Here is a 22832-nt window from a genome sequence, read left to right as displayed (position 1 = left end):
ATTTAGGGAATCTGGAAAAGAGGGGTCCAGGCAAGGGGTGGAAGAGTCATCACTGAAATTCTCATTGCTGGAATAAAGACACCTCTTCTTTCTCTGCAGCAGCTGTGGGCAGGTAGCAGGACACACACATGGAGTGCTCTGGAAATCTAAGAGTGCTCCCAGCACTGGTTTTCCTCTCTCAGGATGCTTTTTCCCACATTCATCCAAGGCTCTGACACTACAAACACTGTGCAAGGAAGTGACTTCTGAGGAAAACTGGGAAGGATGTGCCCATCATCATTATTCCATGATTTATTTCTATAAATACTCTCTAAATAATTTCTATAAATACTGGTAAATTCTCATTCACCAGGTGTTTTTAAAATAGTAGTTTGAAATAATGCTCTATAAAATTAATTTATGAAATTGGAGTTCTCTCAGTGCACCCCACAATACTCTGGGTTTTTTTGACCTATGCATAACTATAATTTCTAATGCAAATTTGCAGTCAAATCCTGCACAATCACTTTCCAATATTTCAGGAAAATGAGATAGTTTGAGGATTTGTGCTGCTGGAATTTCATTTGCTGAAGGGCTGGGGTGAAGTGTGGTATTTGCTGCCTCACTCATACCAAGTTTGGGACTATTTTTTCACAGCTCTCCCCCCAAAAAAGTTAATGATTTTCTCAAGACCAACACAGAGAGATGAATAATTTCTGCACCTTTTTTTTTTTTTATGTCAAGGAGAAATCTGAATGAAAACTCACTGCTGTTCTGCATTTCAGTTTCTAGCAGGCTTTTATGTGAACAAGCAAAAAGTGCTCCTTGTTTTCCAGCTCTGTCATTATGGAACATTTATCTGGATCTTCCTGGTAACGTGTCTAGTGCTTTTGCTGCAGAATTGCTGTCAAATTATGCCAGGCCAACATTAAATATTTGACTCCTTAATACTTTTTACTTTCGGCAGGGCTATCTTCCTGCTGCCTCGCACCCCCAGCTCGCTTTGGAATTAACAGGAGAGAAAATGCAAAATCGTTCCACACAAAGATAATTATCATAAAAATCTTTCCTCCCAACCCCAGCCAAACGCAGCAGACCCCTTATCACTGCAGGAATTTTGAGTAGGGCACTTGAACTCCTTTGAGATTCGAGTCTGGTAGATTAGCATGTAGATGCCACATAATTGTGTTCCCCTCGGTTTCTCTGAAAGCTATTAGGCACTGATTTATTTTTCTGTTGCATTCCTGCTTTGTCCTGAGTGTTACTGATGGAACTTCAGATAGGCACACATAACCACAGATTTGACAAACACGACACAGAGAGCAGGCAGCAATTTCGGTGTGACTGGGGTTGCTCTTTTCTTTGCAGCCCCTTCTCCCTGTCACACAGTTACCTTTGTGAAGGGCACTATTTTTGTGAAAAAAAGGGGAAAACTTTAATGAGAGCATGCTTTGAAGGGTGACCTTTTTATTTTTGGTACTTACAGGCAGGGAAAAAAGGAATGAACCTGGAGCCTGCAAAGTGGGTGTGAGGTACAGACACAGAATCAGCACCAGGTCTCAGCTCAGCCCTGAGCTGGTTTAGATTTTGGTTTTGCAGGGCATGGTCTGGTCCTAAGCCAGGCTCAGCTCCTTCCCCTGCAGGGTTTGTTGAGGAGTCTGGTTTGGGATTTGCTGGGAATGCCCGAGGCATGGGGGAAGGATATGGAGCAGTTCTCATGGAATGATCTGGGCTGGCGGGGAGCTGGAGGATGATTTTATGCCACCCCATTCCATGGCAGGGACACCTCCTGCTGTCCCAGGCTGATCCAGTCCCCTCCAGCCTGGCCTTGGACACTTCCAGGGATGCAGGGCAGCCACAGCTGCTCTCCCAGGGCCTCCCCACCCTCAGCTGCTCTCCCACCTGATCTGGTTTTCCTCTCCTTAGCGTGTCTGAGCATCAAAACAGGATTTACAACCAGTGGCAACATGAAGAACACGTGGCTGCAAGGTTTTTAATCATATTTTTGTCAGCTCTCTAAGCCTCCTTTCAATACAAATTTATTTTTCCAAACCCAGATACCCAGAAGCACAGGAATTGCTTTTCCTCTCCTCCAGCTTTCCCACCTGTGGAAAAGCTGCTGTGTCTGATGTCCTCTTGGATCCTGTGTGATTTGGGTGAGAGATGGCAAAGGACCAGGAGAATGAGACGTTAAATCTCTTTCCTAAAACATTCTTGAGGCAATTAAGATATTTCACCTCTTTCCCTGCTCTGTAAGCTGAGAGAAAGGACAAAAATGTGTCACTGGTGAGAGCAGGCAGGGCAGTGGGAGGGGAGGCAGTTATCCAGCTCCAGCCAGGTATGGAGGAAATGACTCTCCATGGCTGCTTTTCCAAACCCAGAGAGGATTTCTGCTTCCTACAGGAGAGTTTGGGTGAAACAAGCTGTAATTAATCATGGAAATCTCAAACTGGAGCAGGAAGAATTCCACCTGGATTTGTGGAAAGAATTTTGTTGCATTTTCTCTGAAGTCAAAAGAAAGGAAAGGAAAAAAAAAAAATCTGTTTCCTCCATTCCAAGTGTTTTCAGGTCTGGGGATTTGCCAGGTGGAGCTTGAGGGACACTGGGAATTTGGTCAGAGCTTGTTAAGAGGTGAAGGGACCTGGGGCTTCCCAGCCTGGAGGATTTCAGTCACTCCTCCAAAAATTCCTTCCTGGCTAAGCCACTGCTGCATTTACAAGAGAGCCAAGAGGGGAAACGTTGGCTCTGAGGTGGAGAAACACCTCAGCAGAGAAGTTCCCTGTCTCTGGAGTTTGATGCCACACTTTTTTCTTCTTTTCACTCATAAAAAGTAGTTTGGATTATTTTAATGGCAGCCTCTCCATTCTGCTGTTATGGTGTCCTGATTTCCAGGTTTCCCTCCCCAGGGACATGACACACATGGGATACACATTGGGATCCACTGCTCTATAAATTGCAGTAAAGAGAATTTCTCTGAGGAGCAGAGCAGGGCCTGACCCACCCCATGGTGAGGCTGCTGCCAGCAATCTCAGAGTGTATAAACCTTGAAATGAGCTGAAATGAGAACAATTGGGTATTTTCTTTCCCCAGGTCTTCTTTTTTTAGTCAAAATCCCTTTGTTGGCTGGCTGGAGTTTATTTCTTTTTGCCCCCCTTTGTTGTGAGCTGAGGGGATGCTCCTGCAGCCCTGTGGATCATCCATGGAGGTGTGGGTGGCTCTGGGAGCCCTGGGCAGGCTGCTGGGCTGCTAAAACCTCTGCCAAACCCCCAAATCAGAGCTCCTTGGTTCTGTAGGAAGTAAAGTTTTGTGTCAGGTTCTATTATTCAGGAAAAAAATCAATCAGCAGTGAGAGATGTTTCTCCTCATCCCCCAATGTACAAACCCAATCTTTTTGGTGCAATGACACTTCTGAAGTTCCACCTACATTTAATCCTCTTTCTCTCCAATTACCACAGGGGATATTTTTCATTTGCCAGTCATTCCCTCAAATATTGAGGGTGGCTCAGCCCCCTGGCTCAGCCAGGCTGTGCTGGCTGAGGTTTGGTGATACTTTCTTTTTCAGCTGGGTTTGATTTTCCCCACGTCAGTACTTTCCGTGTAGGTGTGCAGAGGGTGCAGAGGGTGCAGAGGGTGCAGAGGGTTTCCTCTGCCCACATCCCTGCTGCAGCAGCCTCTGGGACCTTGCCTTGCTCAGTTTTAAACTCAGGTTTAAACAGAGAGAGGGAGGTGTGAGGTGAGTGCCCAGGTGGGAGCAGGGAGGTTTCTGGGTGTGACACTGCCCATGGTGCCACTCCTGTCACACTCATAACAAAATTAACCCTGATTTATGTAAATCACCATTCCAGGCATTAAAGCTCAGCCTAAGTGTTAGCAGTCGTGCAAAATTTGATGTAAACAAGTGCAAGGAGGGACTTTGAAGCAAAGGGGTTGAAGATTTTGCCCTGAGAACGTGAGTGTGGCCACATCCCACCCCAGGATCCCCTCTCTGCAGAGCAGGGATGGATCAGCTCCAGCACAGCACCACCTTTGGCTGCAGCTCTCAGAATATTCCCACTCCTCCCTCAGAGATAATGCATCACCACAGGCTGTTCCTTCTGGGAGTGCAGTTATCAGAAAAAGAGAACCTCAGAGCGTGGAGGAAGAGGGTAGGGGAGGACAGGGAAACGTGGCTCCAGTGACTCACAGGGGGCTGGAAAGCTTCTGTTCCAGGGTGGAGAAACCCAGAGCTATCCCGACTCCCTCACAGAGCTTGTTCTCCTGGAAAATTTACAGCTCTGAGCTGATTGTTTGGCTTGGCACCATGGTCAGGATGCTGCCTTGTAAACTTAATAATAGCTGCCCTCTTTTTAATTTGTTTGACCTTGACTACAGTAATTTATTATGTGCATTAGAACTTTAAAAAAAAATAAATAAAGGGGAAAAAAAAAAAGCCAAGAGCACAGCAACAAAGCCTTTGGCTCCCTGCTCTTCCTTCCATGGTGCTCTGGGCTGGGACTCCTCGGGCTGATGGAGCCCTGAGCTCCTGCAGTGGAAAACTGAGAGGAGAACATTAGACAATTTCTTAGAAAGAATCTTCTCCAGGTTTGTGCTGTGGCACTTTGCTTTTCTCACTGTCTGTGTTTATATGAGTCTGGTTTGTTCCTTTTTCCCTGAGAGCCCCCTCTGAGGAAACCTCACTCATGATTTCAAACCCCCTCCTTGCAGACAAGCTCAGCACCCCGGAACGAGCCCAGAATTTTGTGTGTCTCCCAATCCCTGCAGGTCCCTCCATCTCAGCAGAGGCCAAGACACAAAGAAAACAAGATCTCCTCTGGTTGTGTGATCTGATTTTTTTTTTTCCTCTTAATGCTTAAAGTGAAAGCAGCTGCTGGCACAGCCTCCCTTGGGTTCTCTCCCCTCTCACTTGCAAATTCTCTCTTTGTTTGTTTGTTTGCTGGGCTGGGGGAGCTTTGCCTGCTCTCTGGTTGTGTTTCCTGGGGCAGGGCTGACCATGGGCTGCTGTGTGTGTTGCAGAGGAGCCCTCGTTCCGCTGTGAGGACTGTGATGAGCTGTTCCAGTCCAAGCTGGACCTGCGGCGCCACAAGAAGTACGGCTGCGGGGCCGTGGGGGCCCTCTACGAGAGCCTCAGCGACATCAAGCAGGAAGGCCTTGGAGATGGACAGGTCTACGAGTGCAAGGACTGTGAGAGGATGTTCCCCAACAAATACAGGTACCCCTGACAGCCAGACCCTCCTCTGGCCTCCCTCTCCGTCCTGGCCAAAGGGGAGTGATGGGGAGGGCTGAAGGGATAAACCTTTCCTTCCTCCATAGAGACCTTTCTTTCTCCATAGAAACCTTTCCTTCCTCCATAGAGACCTTTCCTTCCTCCATAGAAACCTTTCCTTCTCCATAGACCTTTCTCCATAGAAACCTTCCTTCCTCCATAGAAAACTTTCCTTTCTCCGTAGAAACCTTTCTTTTCTCCATAGAAACCTTTCCTTCCTCCATAGAAAACTTTCCTTTCTCCATAGAAACCTTTCTTTTCTCCATAGAGACCTTTCCTTTCTCCATAGAGACCTTTCCTTCCTCCATAGAAACCTTTCCTTCCTCCATAGAAACCTTTCCTTTCTCCATAGAAACCTTTCCTTCCTCCATAGAAACCTTTCCTTTCTCCATAGAAACTTTTCCTTCCTCCATAGAAACCTTTCCTCTTTCCATAGAAACCTTTCCTTCCTCCATAGAAACCTTTTCTTTCTTTGTAGAAACCTTTCCTCTTTCCGTAGAAACCTTTCCTTCCTCCATAGAAACCTTTCCTCTTTCCGTAGAAACCTTTCCTTCCTCCATAGAAACCTTTCCTTTCTCCATAGAAACCTTTCCTTCCTCCATAGAAACCTTTCCTTTCTCCATAGAAACCTTTCCTCTTTCCACAGAGACCTTTCCTTCCTCCATAGAGACCTTTCCTTCCTCTGTAGAAACCTTTCCTTTCTCCATAGGCTTTAGGGATGTTCTTTTGGGATAAACCTTTCCTTCCTCTGTAGAAACCTTTCCTTTCTCTGTAGAAACCTTTCCTCTTTCCATAAAAACCTTTTCTTCCTCCATAGAAACCTTTCCTTCTTCCATAGGCTTTAGGAATGTACTTTTTGGGATCAACCTTTCCTTCCTCCATAGCATTTCAGAATCTTCTTTCTGGAATAAACCTTTTCTTTCTCCATAGAATTTTAGAATGTTCTTTTTGGGATAAACATTTTCTTTCCCCATAGACACCTTTTCTTTCTTAACAGGCTTTAGGAATGTTCCTTTTGGGATGAACCTGCCAATTCCCTACAGACACCTTTCCTTCCTCCGTAGAACTTCAGAATCCTCCTTTTGGAATCAGCCTTTCCTTCCTCCATGGGCTTTAGGAATGTTCTTTTTGGGATAAACCTTTAGAACATTCCTTTAGGAATGCTCCTTTTGGGGTCAGACTTTCCTTCCTCCATAGGCTTTAGGAATGTTCTTTTTGGGATCAGACTTTCCTTCCTCCATAGGCTTTAGAAATGTTCTTTCTGGGATCAACGTTTCCTTTCTCCATGGGCTTTAGGAATGTTCTTTTTGGGATAAACCTTTAGAACATTCCTTTAGGAATGTTCTTTTTGGGATCAGACTTTCCTTCCTCCATAGGCTTTAGGAATGTTCTTTTTGGGATAAACCTTTCCTTCCTCCATAGCATTTCAGAATGTTCTTTCTGGGATAAACCTTTCCTTCCTCCACGGGCTTTAGGAATGCTTCTTTTGGGATCAGACTTTCCTTTCCCCCTAGTAACCTCCCCTTTCCCTACGAGGGTTAGGGATGCTCCCTCTGGGGCCTCAGTAGCTGTTGGGCAGTGTTTTATTCCACCTTGATTTCACAGACTGTGCTTTTCACTGCCCCTTGGTAGCAGCACCCAAGGGTTGGTGGTGGGAAGTTTAGGGAGTTCTTTCCTGAGACTTTTCCACCACCTGCTCTCTTGTTCTGAAGGAAAAAAAACCACCAATATTAGTTCAGTCAACACGTGCATGAAGGCTTCTCTTAAATTTAATTCTTGGTCATCTGAGATGAGTGGGTTTAAAGAGGTGTCAATGCCCTAAGAACTCGTGATGTGGCCACAAGCTCCTATTTGATCTGGCAGGAGCAATTAAAAAACTCTATCCCAAACAAATTTTTAATTTCCTTTGTGTCCACCAAATGTTCTTGTGACAGAAATGTGAAAAGGAAAAAGAAGAAGATTGAAAGCTGGGTAACTCCAGCTCATTTTTTAATTTGCAACAATTATTCAGTTGTTATTATGATTGTACGGCAACTGTAAATAAGAATTAAACTTCTCTTTAAAAGGGAAAATATTTAAACTCAGGTTTTAACTTAAAATCTGAATTTTTTAAAAGCAGAATGTGGTAGTAATGAAATGCAGCTTTAACACAGCAATCTTTGAGCTCTCTAATTCATTGGCAAAGTGAGACTCAGATAGTTAAATATTAGGAGCCAGCTTTAAAAGTTGAGGGGTTTTTTAAATCACTTTAAGATTGTGTTTATTTGCATCCTAAGCCTTGATAAAAGCCTTTATAAAATTCTATAAAAGCAGAGTTTTCTGTGTTTACCGGAGGCTGAAGTTCTCACATACTCATTTCTTTTGCCTTCTTGGGTGAACAAACCCCGTCCACCACAAAATTTGTTATAAAACTGTGAGAACCGGCAATCCCCTGTCAGGCTCTGCCTGAGCACAGCAAAAACCTCGAGGTTAAAGCCCCTGTTTCACTTCAGTTTAACATTTAAAAACCTGCATTTGTCACTTTGAACTTAATTACATTGATACTTTCAGCTCTTTGATCTGGGTGAGGAAGTGAGGGGGGGGAAAAAAATCTATTTTAAAAGATGCAGAGGAAGGTGAAGCTGCAGAGCATTCCCTGTATCTGCAAGGAAAAGAGCTTGGGAGTTGTAGAATCTGGGATTCCTGTGTGGGATCCTCTTAGCCCAGTGTGGTTTTTTAATCCTCACCTCTTGGCTCTATGCTGGGTACTCCCATTAGAAATAAGAGGCTGCAATTTTCTTCTTTTCTTTTAAACTGACAAGACAAGGAGAACTTCTTTCAAATGTTTTCAATATTATGGATTTTAGTAAAAATCCTGATTCTTTTATCCATCAGTGTCAGGAGCTCTCTCCTCTTTCACTTCCAGGACTCTCTAATTTTTTATGTCAACTAGGAATAACTAATTTTTATGTTAACAAGGAAATGGCCAATTTTTATGTTAGCAAGGAAATAACCTTTTGAAATGTGTGTTGCATCCTATTCCTGGCTCCCTAGGGGTCTGAACTGGCACTGGGGCCTTGGGGTTTTTTTGACTTTTAGACCCAATATTTTGGGATAAGTAACATAAAGTTGATTTTTTTTTTTTTTTGACAAGGGAAAAGAGAGTCAGCAGAATCCTCATTCAGCCTTTGACATGCTGGTGGATTGGTGGGGTGGGGAGGAAATGTCCACATCAGTCTCTCCCCCATCAATCTGCCCAGTTTAAGTCACTAAAACACAAAATAAACCCGCTCAGAGTGCCTGGATGGTCTTAGAATTTTTCAGAGTTAATACAGATGAAATCAAGGATGCCACTGGGGACCTGAAATTGAGCATTTAGCAGCTGACTAAATAAATAAATGTTTTGCTAATCCCAGTAGGTACTTGCCTCTGAACAGCATATTAGCTTGTCCATATTTGCTCAAAATAAACCCATAAATCACCGTTAACAGGAGCGTATTTTTGGATGTGCATATGAAAATTTTGTGTTACTTTGTGTGTGTAAAAAAAATCTGGTCATTTTAAGAGCACCATTTCTTGAGCAAAATGAATATTGCTGCTTTCAAACCAGTGGGTTGGCAGTTTATGAGGGCATGCCCATGAATATGAATTATCCATCTGTGCTCCAAGGGAGGAGTTTTGGGTGTTGAGTGACCAAGGCTGACATGATTCCCGGGCTGCTGAACTTGCCAGAAATGCCCAGGGAGTATCTTCCCTGAAGACTGTGCAGGATTTTCCAGTAGTGTTCAGCTTTACTGTTTCTCTAAAAATACAGCCATGCTTTAAAGTTCTGTAGGAAGGGTTTAATTCCTGTGTGTGGGGTGTCAGGGAGGGGCAGATTCCATGTGAGCTGGTTATTCTAAAGAACTCACAGTAAGAGTAGTGTTTGTAACTCCTGTTAACCTGCCCCAAAGGAAGGAAAGGATAAAGATTTCCTTCCCTTGTTTCTCAGGGCTGGCCTGAAATGTGCAGGATTTCTGGTCTGAGATGTGCAGGATTTCTGGCTGAGAGATGCAGGATTTCTGGCTGAGACATGCAGGATTTCTGGCTGAGATGTGCAGGATTTCTGGTCTGAGATGTGCAGGATTTCTGGCTAAGAGATGCAGGATTTCTGACCTGAAATGTGCAGGATTCCTGGTCTGAAATGTGCAGGGTTCCTGGCCTGAAATGTGCAGGATTCCTGGTCTGAGATGTGCAGGATTTCTGGTCTGAGATGTGCAGGATTCCTGGTCTGAGATGTGCAGGATTCCTGGTCTGAGATATGCAGGATTCCTGGCTGAGATGTGCAGGATTCCTGGTCTGAGATGTGCAGGATTCCTGGTGTGAGATGTGCAGGATTTCTGGCTGAGAGGTGCAGGATTTCTGTCTGAAAGGAGCAGGATTCCCAGCCTGAAAGGATCAGGATTCCTGGCGCGAGATGTGCAGGATTTCTGGCCTCAGAGATCCAAGATTTAAGGCCTGAGAGATGTAGGATTTAATGTCTAAGAGGTGCAGGGTTTAAGGCCTGAATTGTGCGGGTTTTCTGGCTGAGACATGCAGGATTCCCAACATGAGAAGTACAGGATTCTTGGGCAGGAAGATGCAGGACTTAAGGTCTGAGAGGTGCAGGATTCTTGGGCAGGGCGATGTAGGATTTAAGGTCTGAGGTGTGCAGGTTTGCCAGCATGAGAGCTGCAGGATTTAGTCTGAGGTGTGCAGGATTCCCAGCATGAGAGCTGCAGGATTTAAGTTCTGAGAGGTGCAGGATTGCCAGCATGAGAGCTGCAGGATTTAGTCTGAGAGGTGCAGGATTGCCAGCATGAGAGCTGCAGGATTTAGTCTGAGGTGTGCAGGATTGCCAGCATGAGAGCTGCAGGATTTAAGGTCTGAGAGGTGCAGGATTCCCAGCATGAGAGCTGCAGGATTTAAGGTCTGAGGTGTGCAGGATTGCCAGCATGAGAGCTGCAGGATTTAAGGTCTGAGAAGTGCAGGATTGCCAACATGAGATGTGCAGGATTCCCAACATGAGCTCTGCAGGATTCCTGGGCAGGGAGGGACAGGTTTCCCAGGGCACTGGAGCACCAGGTGCCACCCCTGCCGTGGCCCTGTGCCAGCAGCCACTCGGGATTGCCATCATCCCCCCAGTCTGGAGACTCTGCCAGTTGGCAGAAGGTGAAATTGCTGAGTGAAGTAATCAAAGATGTCTGACATTTAGAAGTGAAACGTGTTTGCACCTTATCATGTTTCTTCCCAACGGTGAGTCCCTGTGTTCTGGGAAGCCGTGGGCCTGCTGCCCGTGAAAATGGACACATGAGAGGCTCAGCAGCAGCAAATAGCTTTTCTTTCCCCAGGGGAATGCCACAAAAATTCCCATTTTTCCCCTCAGGGATCTCTAGGGTCACGGCTGGGTTTACTTTCCTTTTCCCCGTTGAGAATGGACTCAGGTATTTATAATTAGCATAATCACAGGGTCACTTTGAGGCAGAACAGGGCATCTTCCACCAGTGAAATAAATCTCAAAAGCCTCAAGTGGTGTTTGGGTGTCACTGCCCTTCTCACAGTCAAGGGGTTTGGAACACAAACCCTGTGAGGAACCACTGAGGGAGCTGGGGGTGCTCAGCCTGGAGAAAAGGAGACTCAGGGGTGCCCTCATCACTCTCTACACTCCCTGAAAGGTGCCTGTGCTCAGCTGGGGCTGGGCTCTGTCTCCAGGAACTGACAGACCCAGAGGACACAGCCTCCAGCTGCACCAAGGGAAATTCAGGTTGGATGTTGGGAAGAAGTTTTTCACAGAAAGGTGATAAAGTTCTGGACTGGCTGCCCAGGGAGGTGGTGCAGTCCCCATCCCTGGTGGGATTAACAAAGCCTGGATGTGGCACTGGGTGCCAGGGTTGAGCTGAGGTGTTGGGGCTGGGTTGGACTTGATGATCTTGAAGGTCTCTTCCAACCTGGGGATCCTGTGAATTCTGTGAATTCTGTAAATTCTGTGAATTCTGTAAATTCTGTGAATTCTGTAAATTCTGTGAATTCTGTGAGCTGCTCCCTTCCTGCTCTGAGGCACACAGAATCTGGAAAGCCCCAGGCCCCACAGCTGGTTCTCTGTCACCATCTCTGTCACCTTTCTGGGTCTCAGACCTGCCTCAGTGCCTGCTTTGGGTGGTCTGAAGGTCAGCCTGTGTCTCTTTGCCAGCCTGGAGCAGCACATGGTGATCCACACCGAGGAGAGGGAGTACAAGTGTGACCAGTGTCCCAAGGCTTTCAACTGGAAATCCAACCTGATTCGTCACCAAATGTCTCACGACAGTGGGAAACGGTTTGAATGTGAAAACTGTGTTAAGGTACAGTGAGGACATGGTCAGCCTGGGGGATTCACCTGGAGGAGGGTGCTGGGGCTGCAGGACACAGTGTCCCTTGGGGATTCACCTGGAGGAGGGTGCTGGGGCTGCAGGACACAGTGTCCCTTAGGGGGATGTGCCTGGGAGTGGGTGCTGGGACCTGGGGGTGCAGGACACAGTGTCCATTGGGGATTCACCTGGGGGTGGGTGCTGGGGGTGCAGGACACAGTGTCCATTGGGGATTCACCTGGGGGTGGGTGCTGGGGGTGCAGGACACAGTGTCCATTGGGGATTCACCTGGAGGAGGGCTCTGGGATTTGGGGAAAAGGGTGCAGGACACAGTGTCCATTGGGGATTCACCTGGAGGAGGGCTCTGGGATTTGGGGAAAAGGGTGCAGGACACAGTGTCCATTGGGGATTCACCTGGGGGAGGGCTCTGGGATTTGGGGAAGAGGGTGCAGGACACAGTGTCCATGGGGGGATTCACTTGGAACCATGAGCACTCGGGGAGGTGCCACAGACCTGTCCAACCATGAGTACCTCACACTTGAGAAGGTGACACAGACTGTCCAACAGTGAGCACCTCACACTTGAGAAGGTGACACAGACTGTCTAACCATGAGCACCTCACACTTGAGAAGGTGACACAGACTGTCCAACCATGAGCACTCGAGGACGTGCCACAGACCTGTCCAGCCATGAGCACCACACACTCAGGGAGGTGCCACAGCCTGGCAGGGCACGAACGAAGCTCTTTCCTGACCTCTCCTCTCCTGTCCACCCCGCGCTCCTCAAACCACGAGCAGCACTGCAAAAAACCCTAACAAAACAAGTTTTCCACCCGCAGGCTCTTCTCCTGGTGCTTTCCCCCCCTGCTGAAGGTGTTTTTCCCCGCAGGTGTTTACGGACCCCAGCAACCTCCAGCGGCACATCCGCTCGCAGCACGTGGGCGCGCGGGCCCACGCCTGCCCCGACTGCGGCAAGACCTTCGCCACCTCCTCGGGCCTCAAGCAGCACAAGCACATCCACAGCACTGTCAAACCTTTCATATGTAAGTTGTCACGGCCATCACCAGCCTGTAATTGCAGGGATCCTGCAGGGGCCCCCCAGCCCTCCCATCCCTGGCCGCTGTAATTTTATAGCTCAGAGAACAAGATGAATTTTTTTTTCTTTTTTTTTTTTTTTTTTTTTTTTTTTTTGCATGCTCCCTGTTTTTTCAGTAAACATTCATGGCAGTTTTTGACTTTCTTGACAAGTTAAAAGCTGAGTCTCTCAGCGGTCACAGCGATGCCATTTTCTCATATCTTTTCTTTCTCTCCTCTTTTTTTTTTTTGCCTTAATCGCTTTCGAATGTTCCTGTTGGTGACATAAATAAATAGCTGGCACAGCCTGATCGAAATGTTTTACAGGGGTGCCTCAAATCCTGGAGCCGTTGTAAAGAGCTTGGAATAATCACAGAGATGAGAAGGTGTTTTTTTTTTTTAAAGAAAGTTTTTTTCTTCTTTATTTACTGCATGATTCATCTAGATAATGCTGGGAGCCAAAGAAACAGCTGATGAACTGTGTCCTCAGTGTTCTCCTCGGTGGGATATTTCCAGAAGGGCATTTTCCCTGGAGAGCCACCCCTCTCAGCCCTTGTCATTCCCAGGGCTGTATATTTTTTTAATTGACACAGCACCCATTGGGTTTGGATAACTGTGCAGGGAGGTGGATGGTGTCACAACAAAGCTCCAGGAACTTTAGGGATCACTTCCTGACACTTCAGGACACGTTGCTCAGGCACGGGCTGGGATCTGGGTTTGATTCCAGGCTTTGATGTTACGGTAGGGAAGCCACTGAACCCACTCCTGCCTTTTTTCCCCTGTTGGAATAATGGGAACAGCATGCAGGAATATCCTGGGAGACTCATTTCATTAATGTCCCGAGGTAATCAGAGTCCTGAGATAATCAGCTGGGTGTCAGCAGAGGAAGAAGAAACGCTCCTCTCGCTCATTTTGCTGCAATCTTTCACTGGGCACATGAAAGGGATAATTTGGCTCCCAGGATTGCTGCAGGGAGATGAGGAGTTTCTCCTCATAATCTCCTCACTCTCACCTCATCAGAATTAGGGAGTTGTCAGAGCAAATCAGAGTGTGGAACAACTGCAGAGGGATCCTGCCTGGACAGATGGGTCAGGTTGTTTTGTCCATCAATGTGGAATCCATTAACAACTTCAAATCCACAGGCAGGATTCACCAGGAAATTGGTTCTTTTTTTTTTTCCCTGTTCAGTGGAAGAAAAGGGGTCTATGTGTGTTTGTGTTTATTTTTTTACAATATTATATTTGGCTTTCAAAAGACCCCAAACCTGTAACTATCACTGCAGAAATCAGGAGGGCAAGAGAGGCTGTTCCACAAGGAATTACTAAATCATTGGATAACTGGAGATTTAACAGAAATTTTCCAGTTTTCCTTATTTTAGAAGGCTGATGTGAGCTCTCAGAGCTCTAGCACTTCTCTTTAGGGAATTTTGTGCAGTATTTATATATCTAGCAAAAACTCCTGGGGTGAAAAATGGAAAAATCCTGGAATCATAGAATGGTTACAGTTGGGAAAGCCCTCTGAGATCATCAAGTCCAACCCTTGGACTGCTGTGCCACCACTAAACCACATCCCTAACTGCCACATCCACAGGTTTTTCGAGCAATTCCAGGCATGATGATCACTGACTCCCTTCTAAAATAAAAAAAAAAAACCAGAGATTGTTGTATTTAAGAGACTATCATGGAAATAAAATTCAGTAGTGCTGAATTTTCATGGAAAATAAATTCAGTAGTGCTGAATTTTCATGGAAATAAAATTCAGTAGTGCTGAATTTTCATGGAAAATAAATTCAGTAGTGCTCCTTTTAAGAGCTCTGCTTGGATATTTTTTAAGAAAAGCCTTTAAAATGGAGTAAAAAGGCCAAGTAAACCTTTTCTTTGCAAGTAGCTGAAATAATACTTAGAACAGCCATAAAACTCTGTGTGCACTAAGAGCAATTCAGGAGACCTGATCCAAGATTTTAAAGTTATTAGGATTGGCTCAATAATAATCCAAATAATCCAAAAATTAGGATTGGCTCAAACATCCAAACTCTTGTGATGACTTTCTTGTCCTGTTTGTGTTTCCCTGCAGCTCTGGGCTGAGGCAGGGCCAAACAATTAAATACTCTGGGGACAAGACAGTGCAGCCTGAATTCACAGTGCACTCAGCAAGCAGAGCCTTCAGTGACACTCCTTTGGATTTTGGGGTGCTCATCCGAACTGAAATGTCAAATTCATTGAATTTTATCCATCTCTGCTTTGAATTTCAATTGGAATTTATTATTTTATTGTATTTTCAGAGCTGCCAGTGAAATTCTCTCCCACCAGTCATTCGATATTCAAGCACTGAAGGAAATCCTAAAGATTTAGGAGAAACTACAGGGAAAATCATGCTGACAGGCACCTATCAGTAAAGCTGGGAGGAGGGAGGAGCCCTGAGCAGTCCCTGAGCTGGAGTGTCAGAACTTGGATTCATGTCCTTGCCTGTCCAAGCCCAAACAATGTCCTTCCCCTGCTTTGTCTCAGTTTCCCTGCTCACAAAAGGGTGATAACAGCCGGTCCCCGGGGGAAGGAGTGTGTTAACTCACCACCACATTTATTCCCATGTTGAAAGAGGCACCAGATAATAAAAAGTCACGGTGTTTTGATGTGTAGAAAAGTTTGGGGTGGGATTTCTGTCTCGCTTTGCCCTGTTTCTTCCACAGCAGCAAGTCTGGAGGTGAAAAGGGGTCATAAAAAATCCATGTTTTGAAAGCTTGGTATTTACAGGTTGTTAGAGAAAACGCTGATGTGGCTTCAGTTAGCTGGGCAGGGGTGTTGGGCTGATTTAAAGGATTAAAAAAAGAGATCCCAGTCCTGGCAGAAGCCAGGCCTGGTTGGCAGGGGATTTATAGAGCATCCCCCTGCAGGGGTTATGTACCACTGAGGGCATTAAGGAAGGGCAGGTTTGATTAAATGAGGTAAAGTTCTTCTCCCTCCAGCCCCCAGTGCTTCCAGCCATGCTAGGACTAACGGGAAGCAGATGAGCTGGGATAAATAGATGTTATCATTAAAAATGTATGATTAGGACAAAGATGTTCTGAGGGGACTGGAGCATCTTCCCTCTGGATCTGGGCTGAGAGATTTCTTCAGCCTGGAGAAGGTTGTGTGGAGGTCTCACAGCACCTTCCAGGACCTGCAGGAGCAGCAAGGAAGCTGGAGAGGGACTTTGGAGTGACAGGGCAAGGGGGAATGCATTCAAACTGAAATTTGAATGTAAGTTGGATGTACAGAATTCTTCCCTGGGAGGGTGGGCAGGCCCTGGCACAGGCTGTCCAGAGAAGCTGTGGATGGTCCTGGATCCCTGGAAGTGTCCAAGGCTAGGCTGGACAGGGCTTGGAGTAACCTGGGACAGCCCATGGCAGGGGGTGGGATGAGATGGGCTTTATGCCCCTCCCAACCAAACCATTCTGTGATTCCATGATAATCTTTCCTGAAAATTCCCCCAGACTTTGAGCAGTGCTAGCACAACCCCTCAGATTTCTGTGGATTGAGAGATTCTCCAGGATGGGCTTCATCCAAAGGGAAAGGCGGTGGCGTTCCACTGCTCTTCGGGGTCGGGAGATCCCAGGGATGGGGCAGATGGGGCAGCCTGGGGGCGGGCTGGTGAATCCCAGGGCGAATCCCTGCCATTTTTTTTCCTGTTAATTTCATATGGCTTTTGTTGTTGGTTCCTGTTGACGCTTTAGGTGAGGTCTGTCACAAATCCTACACGCAGTTCTCCAACCTGTGCCGCCACAAGCGGATGCACGCGGACTGCCGCACCCAGATCAAGTGCAAGGACTGCGGGCAGATGTTCAGCACTACCTCCTCCCTCAACAAGCACCGGCGCTTCTGCGAGGGCAAGAACCATTACAGCCCCGCCGGCATCTTCGCCCCCGGGCTGCCCCTCACGCCCACCTCCATCATGGACAAATCCAAGCCCTCTCCCAACCTCAACCACGCCAGCCTGGGCTTTAACGAGTATTTCCCATCCCGCCCGCACCCCGGCGGGCTCCCGTTCTCGCCAGCCCCTCCAGCATTCCCCGCCCTCACCCCGGGATTCCCGGGGATTTTTCCACCTTCTCTGTACCCCAGGCCCCCCTTGTTACCGCCCACGCAGCTGCTCAAAAGTCCCCTCAACCACACTCCGGACGCGAAGCTCCCCAGCCCCCTCGGGAACCCGGCGTTGCCCCTGATCTCTGCAGTGAGCAACAGCAACCAGGCTCCCTCAGGGGAGGAGAAATGTGAAAGCAGCCTGGAAAACTCCTACCTGGAGAAGCTAAAAGCCAGGAACAGTGACATGTCCGATGGCAGTGACTTTGAGGATGTCAATACCACCACGGGCACGGATCTGGACACCACGACCGGCACGGGCTCTGACCTGGACAGTGACGCGGAGAGTGACAGGGACAAAACGAAAGACAAGAGCAAACAAATGGAGACCAAGCCAGATTTTGTCAGCAGCTCGGTGTCTGCCAGCTCCACCAACACCACGAGCGAGATCCCTCTCTTCTATTCTCAGCATTCCTTCTTTCCTCCCCCCGAGGAGCACCTGCTGCCCACCACGGGCGCTGCCAATGACTCCATTAAAGCCATCGCCTCCATCGCAGAGAAGTATTTTGGGCCTGGCTTTATGGGGATGCAGGAGAAAAAGATGGGTTCACTCCCGTATCATTCCATGTTCCCCTTCCAGTTCCTCCCCAATTTCCCCCACTCCCTCTACCCTTTCACGGAGCGGACCCTCAATCACAACTTGCTGGTCAAGGCAGAACCAAAGTCACCCAGGGACCTCCACAAAGTCGGTGGCACCAGCTCGGAGTCCCCCTTCGATCTCACCACGAAGCCAAAAGAGATTAAGCCAATCCTGCCGCCCCCCAAGGTCCTCCCAGCCCCGTCCTCAGGGGAGGAGCAGCCACTGGATCTGAGCATTGGCAACCGCATCCGAGCCAGCCAGAACGGAGGGAGAGAGCCACGGAAAAACCACATTTATGGGGAGAGGAAGCTGATGGCAAGTGAGGTCTTACCTAAGATTTCCCAGTCCCAGCTGCCTCAGCAGCCTTCCCTGCACTACGCTAAGCCATCGCCCTTTTTCATGGACCCCATCTACAGGTATTAACATACCCTGCCTTAAGCCTTTCCCTAACCAGCTCCTTTTCCAGCTGACACCACACCCTGAGGCAGGGGAGGATGCAGGTTGGTTGGGAAGAACAGTTGAACATCTCCCGTTGTTGTTTGTACTTCTCGGCACATTGAATTTCCTGAATGGAAAGGCCTGAGTAATTTCGAGGAGCCCTTGTAATCAGTGTGTAAGGAACACATCCTTATTTTGATAAAGAAGAAACTTGACCTATTTAAGGACTCTCCCACGAGCCATCGCTAAGATGGCACTTCTGCTGGAGAAATTCCAGAGGTTTGATTCGATAAGAATGCAGAGTTCAGATTGCCTTGGAGCCCTGGGCTCTCATGGCTTGGGAATGAGTCAGGAGCCCTGGGAGCCTGGAAATGCAGCTCTCCCACTGACTGACTCGAGGGCCTTTTGTGAGCCACTTCACCTTTCTTTCTCCCTCCCTCCCTTTTCCTTTCTAATGCCTTTTCTTGGGTCTTTTTCCGTTCGGAGGAGCTGCTGGTGCAGACCCAACCTGCCAAACATGTTACTCTTGGAGTAACAAGTACTGTGTAAACACATGGTACCGTGTTACTACCCAGATCTCTCCCAGATAGATTTCTCACAGATTTATCTTTCTTGGGAGATAACAAGGCCTTTCTGGTGTCACTTGAACAGATGGTTCTGAGGAGGGCCTGATGCGTTACGTCAGCATGAGCTGAACATGGGAGGCGTGTGTAGAGCAGGCGGGGTGAAGTTATCCAAATGTCAGCTAAACTTCCAGAAGGAATCAATTCAGGAGGAAGCAAAAAGGGAAGACTTTGGCCTCTTGTTGCTTGAGATCTTTTTATAAAACCTGTTCCCAAAGGAAAACTATTATAACTTTGTGGTGAGGGTAACAGTAAATTTGTCTGTTACCCATCCAGGCATTGCCTTTGGAAAAGGTGGACATGGCACATTTAATTTTAGCAAAGTCCAGTGATAAGGCATGTCCTGAACTAGTTTGATTTAGACATTAACACATCTAAATTAGCCATTATCATGTCTAAATGCTCCACAGCATCCATCTGGATATGTGTGCTTGTCCTGGAGCATTCCTGGATTCAGTTCATGGAGGTGAATGCTTTGTCCTTGCATTCCTTGTGCTGAATGCGTGGTGATCCTTGCTGTGCCCAGCCTGCTGCAAGGTTTCTGGCTGTTCTCCTGCAGGATCTGCCTTGTCCCTGGCACTGGAAAGTCTCAGAGCCACCGTGGTGTGACGGTGGGATGGGCATTCAGAGGGCAGTGAGCACCACGACAGCCCAGATGTCACCACGGGCCGCTGTCACAGGGCTGATAACTGTGGGAAAAAGTGATGTCAGTGTCTGGCCAGGCCAAGGAGCTGTCGGCTGGGATGAGGATTAGTGAGCCCTCACTGCTGGCTCAATGAGCGTCTCTGCCTCTGCCAGCTCACAGGGGTGACATGCCCACACTGTGCCATCTGGGATGGGAACACCTCCCAGCTCAGGGAGGTGCTGTGGCCATCTCCTCCTGGAGAAATCAGGCATGGTGTGGACAGTGTTCATAAAAAGTACTCCTGGGGGAAAAAAAAAATCAATAAATGGGATAGAAAGGCAAAAGAATCCTTGTAGGGTCCTGCCACCTCTGGGCATTCTCAGCAGGAATGCTGAAATAACACGGCTTGGAAAAGCCATTGCCAGTTCAAACAGCGGCCTCGGGAAAGCCGTAAAGGCCCAGAAGACAGATGGAAGTGAAGGATGGGGGCATCGTTTGTTGCATTCCATGGGATGCACATAGTTTTAGTCATGTGTTAAAATAGAAAGTCAGCGGTGGCGTTGCTTGCGAATCAGACTTCTGATGTAATGAGCGAAACAGCCCAGCTTCCAAGTCCCAGCTTGAAAAATATGGAAATATTTTCTTTCTAAACTTCCCTTTATCAGACTCTCTCACATCATTTGGCTCCTTCATTTTTTTCTCCCAAAGGCCACTTAAATCCTTGACATTTTCTCCTGGTGATATAATTTAATGCGGCCAGACAGTCTGACATGGGGGCAGTTTTTAGCTCAGCCCGTGGGGGTGACGTTCTCAGGCACTGGGCTGAAACCATCGGCTTAATCCTCCAGGCGCTGCGGAATTCGGCTCTGACGGGGACATTTGGACCTTGTGTTTCCATTCCTGGTGCTGGGAGATGGCAGAGCTGGGGAAATGCTGTCAGTTCACCAGGTTTTACGCACACGGAGCAGGCAGGGCTCTCCCCAGATGGCTCTGCTGGGATCAGGGATGTCCCCTTGGGTAGTTCAGTGCCTCACGGAGAGCAAAGCTGGGCTGGTCAGGGGGGCTCAGGGAGCAACTTTTTACTCATTCTTTGGTTTTTCTGGCAACTCAGACCCATAAAAGCACGTACCTTCCAAAGCCCCCTAATTCTGGCTGTGTTTCCAATCCTGCTCTTCTCTTTCCCTCTACCCAAGAAGAATTAAATGCAGATTAAGCACAGTTCACTGACTGCACTCGGCAGGGCTCTTCTTTAAACTCTTTGGTAATTTGATCCACACACCAATCAGCTGAAATGCAGCAAAAATAATTTGCTCTCAATTTATGCTAGACTAATGTAGTTAAAATCACTCTTACTCTTGGATTTCTGCTGGATGGACTCAATTCCAGCCGTTTAAAGATGCAGCTGTGTTTGTTGGAGTTACTTCCTCAACACTTTTTTCCCCTTAGAGAACATCTCAGTTTGTCTTTTTTGTGATTCCACACCTCCATTTCCCTGCAAGTAGAATATTTTGTGGAAGCAAAGCCAATATTTTCAAAAATAGGAGCCTCACTTTAGGGTCATTTCTGCATCTCAGATGCTTAAACATGAAATGTTTGAGTGGGCCAAGGTGATATCAGAACAACTCAGGCTTCTGAGCCACTTCAGAATTCTCCCACCAGTGTCTCACTTTTTAAATCTTTGTTCATATGGGCTTGCCAAAGAAACTCAATGCAAATTATGTCTCAGCTGTGAGGGAGGAAACAAATATGAAACACCTAATGATTTCAGCACGCTTGGGGCTGCAGAGTCTGGCCCAGTGTTAACTCTTCAGATAAAAAAACTCTCAAAGACAATTTTTTTTTCCATGCAGGGCCTGCCTGCTGTGGACCCTAGAGCTTCTCCTGCTCAGACAGTTTTGCTCTAAATGCAAGGTTTTCCATGACCTTTCACAACAGCAGAGGTTTACAAACCACTGCAGCAGAGCAGGAGCAAAATGTTTTCTTAGTCATCAGCCTGAAGGCTAAAAAAATTACTGCCCAAAGGAGAGGATTGGTGTTCATGTTTTTCCAGTGCTTTCTGCGGGGCAATTGTGCATCAGAATCTGTAGTGTCCAGGAGAAGGGGGTGGAAGACGTTTGTATAAGAGAATAACCCTGTGTGCAATTTCAGCCCAGAGTGGCTGTGTGGGGCTGCCTGTGAGGTATGTAACCCTCTGTGTTGTTGTCCAGCAGGGTGGAGAAGCGGAAGGTGACAGACCCCGTGGGTGCCCTCAAGGAGAAGTACCTGCGACCCTCCCCGCTGCTTTTTCACCCCCAGGTAAAGGCAGTGACACTGTTGATGGAATGCTGGGCTGGAGCTGGTACACACTGGGATCACTGGGATCAGGCTTCTCCTCATCCTAAGGGCCTGGCTGGAAACTCCACTGTTCTCCACCAGTTCCTTCCAGACACATTTAATTCCCAGTTTGAGGATGATGGCAGCTCTGCCTTGCTGCTTCCTTTGCATTACCAAAAAAAAAACCAGGGATGAGGTCTGGGCAGCTCACAGGCTCTGCCAAACTCCCCTTCCACAGCCCACAGTGCCCGTGTGGTTTTTCCTTTGGGAACACCTGGGGGGTGTCATTTGCAGTGGTAGAAGGTGGAGAAGGACTGCCCAGCCCCAAGGCAGCAGCATTTTCCACCTTCCTGAAGTTCCCACATTTTCCACCTTCCTGAAGTTCCCACATCATGAGGAGTGTGTGGCAGCGCAGGGCAGTGGGTTCAGCCGTGCGTGTGACAGTCCCCAGCTATCCCTGTCCCTCCTGCCGTGCCCAGGCTGGGATCCCAGCTCCCTGCTCCTCATTGTGCTCTCCTTTATATTCACAAGCATTGTTCTCCCCTGATAATGTTTCCCACCTTAGATAAATAACTCGCAGGTTTGTGAAATCTGGGTCCTGGTTGCTTTCACAGCTAAACTTAGTTCCCGCATTGTTTCGCACCAGCCTCAGAGTTTGGTTAATAACTTCCCCTGATTTTTCCTTCATCCAGGCTGGATAATGGTGACAGGCTGGCCAGGAACATCCTGTGTTTGTGTGGCTTAGAATAGTGGGGATATCTGCCTGTAAAGAATCTGATAGCAGGGAGGAGCCAGCGTGGCAAAGCAACCCAAGGAGACGATGAGAAACATTCAGACCCCAAGCAGGAGCAAGCTCTGGGTGGAAGGTTGTTAACATTGTTCCTGAAACCCTGACCACGTCCTCTTCCCATGGCAGTGAAAAGATCTGGAAGGTCTGGTTATCTCTAGCAGCTTATCACACAGAATAGCCTCAAATCCACAATCACTCCAGCCCAAAGCTTCCTGATAACTGATTTTTAATAATGATTTTTAATAAGGCGGGCGCTGTGCTCAGATCACTTGATCTGGAGAGGCGCCGTTCCCATGCTGCAGTCAATCAGGTATTTCAGACACAGCAAAGGAACACGAGGCATTTGTTCCAGAACATGGGAGACTTGTACCACCAGATCCCCTTCCAGTTTTATCACAGAATCTCCAGTATTAATATCCTGAGCTGGAAGGATCATCCAGTCCAACCTGTGCCCTGCCCAGGACAGCCCAACAATCCCACCCTGTGTCTGAGAGCTCTGGCAGCCTTGAGGCCATGACCATTCCCTGGATCCAGCACTGCTAAGAATTCTGGATCCTGGATCTTTTCCTAAGAAATCACATTTTCAGGGTTCCTGCTTCTGCTTTCTTCATTAGGACCAACGTTCCTGTGCCTGGTCAGTCAGAGTCACGTTCAAGCCAGGCTTTTCTCACTCCAAACACGAGTCTGGTCTC

The 22832-nt window shown here is 47.5% G+C and overlaps 1 protein-coding gene across 1 annotated transcript in view; it reads left to right on the top strand.

Annotated features, from left to right (window-relative positions):
• The window catches only part of PRDM16 (PR/SET domain 16), a 323710-nt gene that overhangs the window by 281476 nt on the left and 19402 nt on the right, over nt 1–22832 (top strand). Inside the window, exons 6-10 of the mRNA XM_030233622.2 lie at nt 4993–5188; nt 11430–11577; nt 12472–12625; nt 16366–17767; nt 21245–21332. Of these exons, the coding sequence (XP_030089482.2) occupies nt 4993–5188; nt 11430–11577; nt 12472–12625; nt 16366–17767; nt 21245–21332 (1988 nt within the window). The remainder of the gene's footprint in view (nt 1–4992; nt 5189–11429; nt 11578–12471; nt 12626–16365; nt 17768–21244; nt 21333–22832) is intronic.

The sequence above is a fragment of the Serinus canaria genome, chromosome 21 (assembly GCF_022539315.1).
Source record: "Serinus canaria isolate serCan28SL12 chromosome 21, serCan2020, whole genome shotgun sequence".
NCBI classification, from domain to species: Eukaryota; Metazoa; Chordata; class Aves; order Passeriformes; family Fringillidae; genus Serinus; species Serinus canaria.
This window is presented reverse-complemented; position numbering and strand designations above follow the sequence as displayed.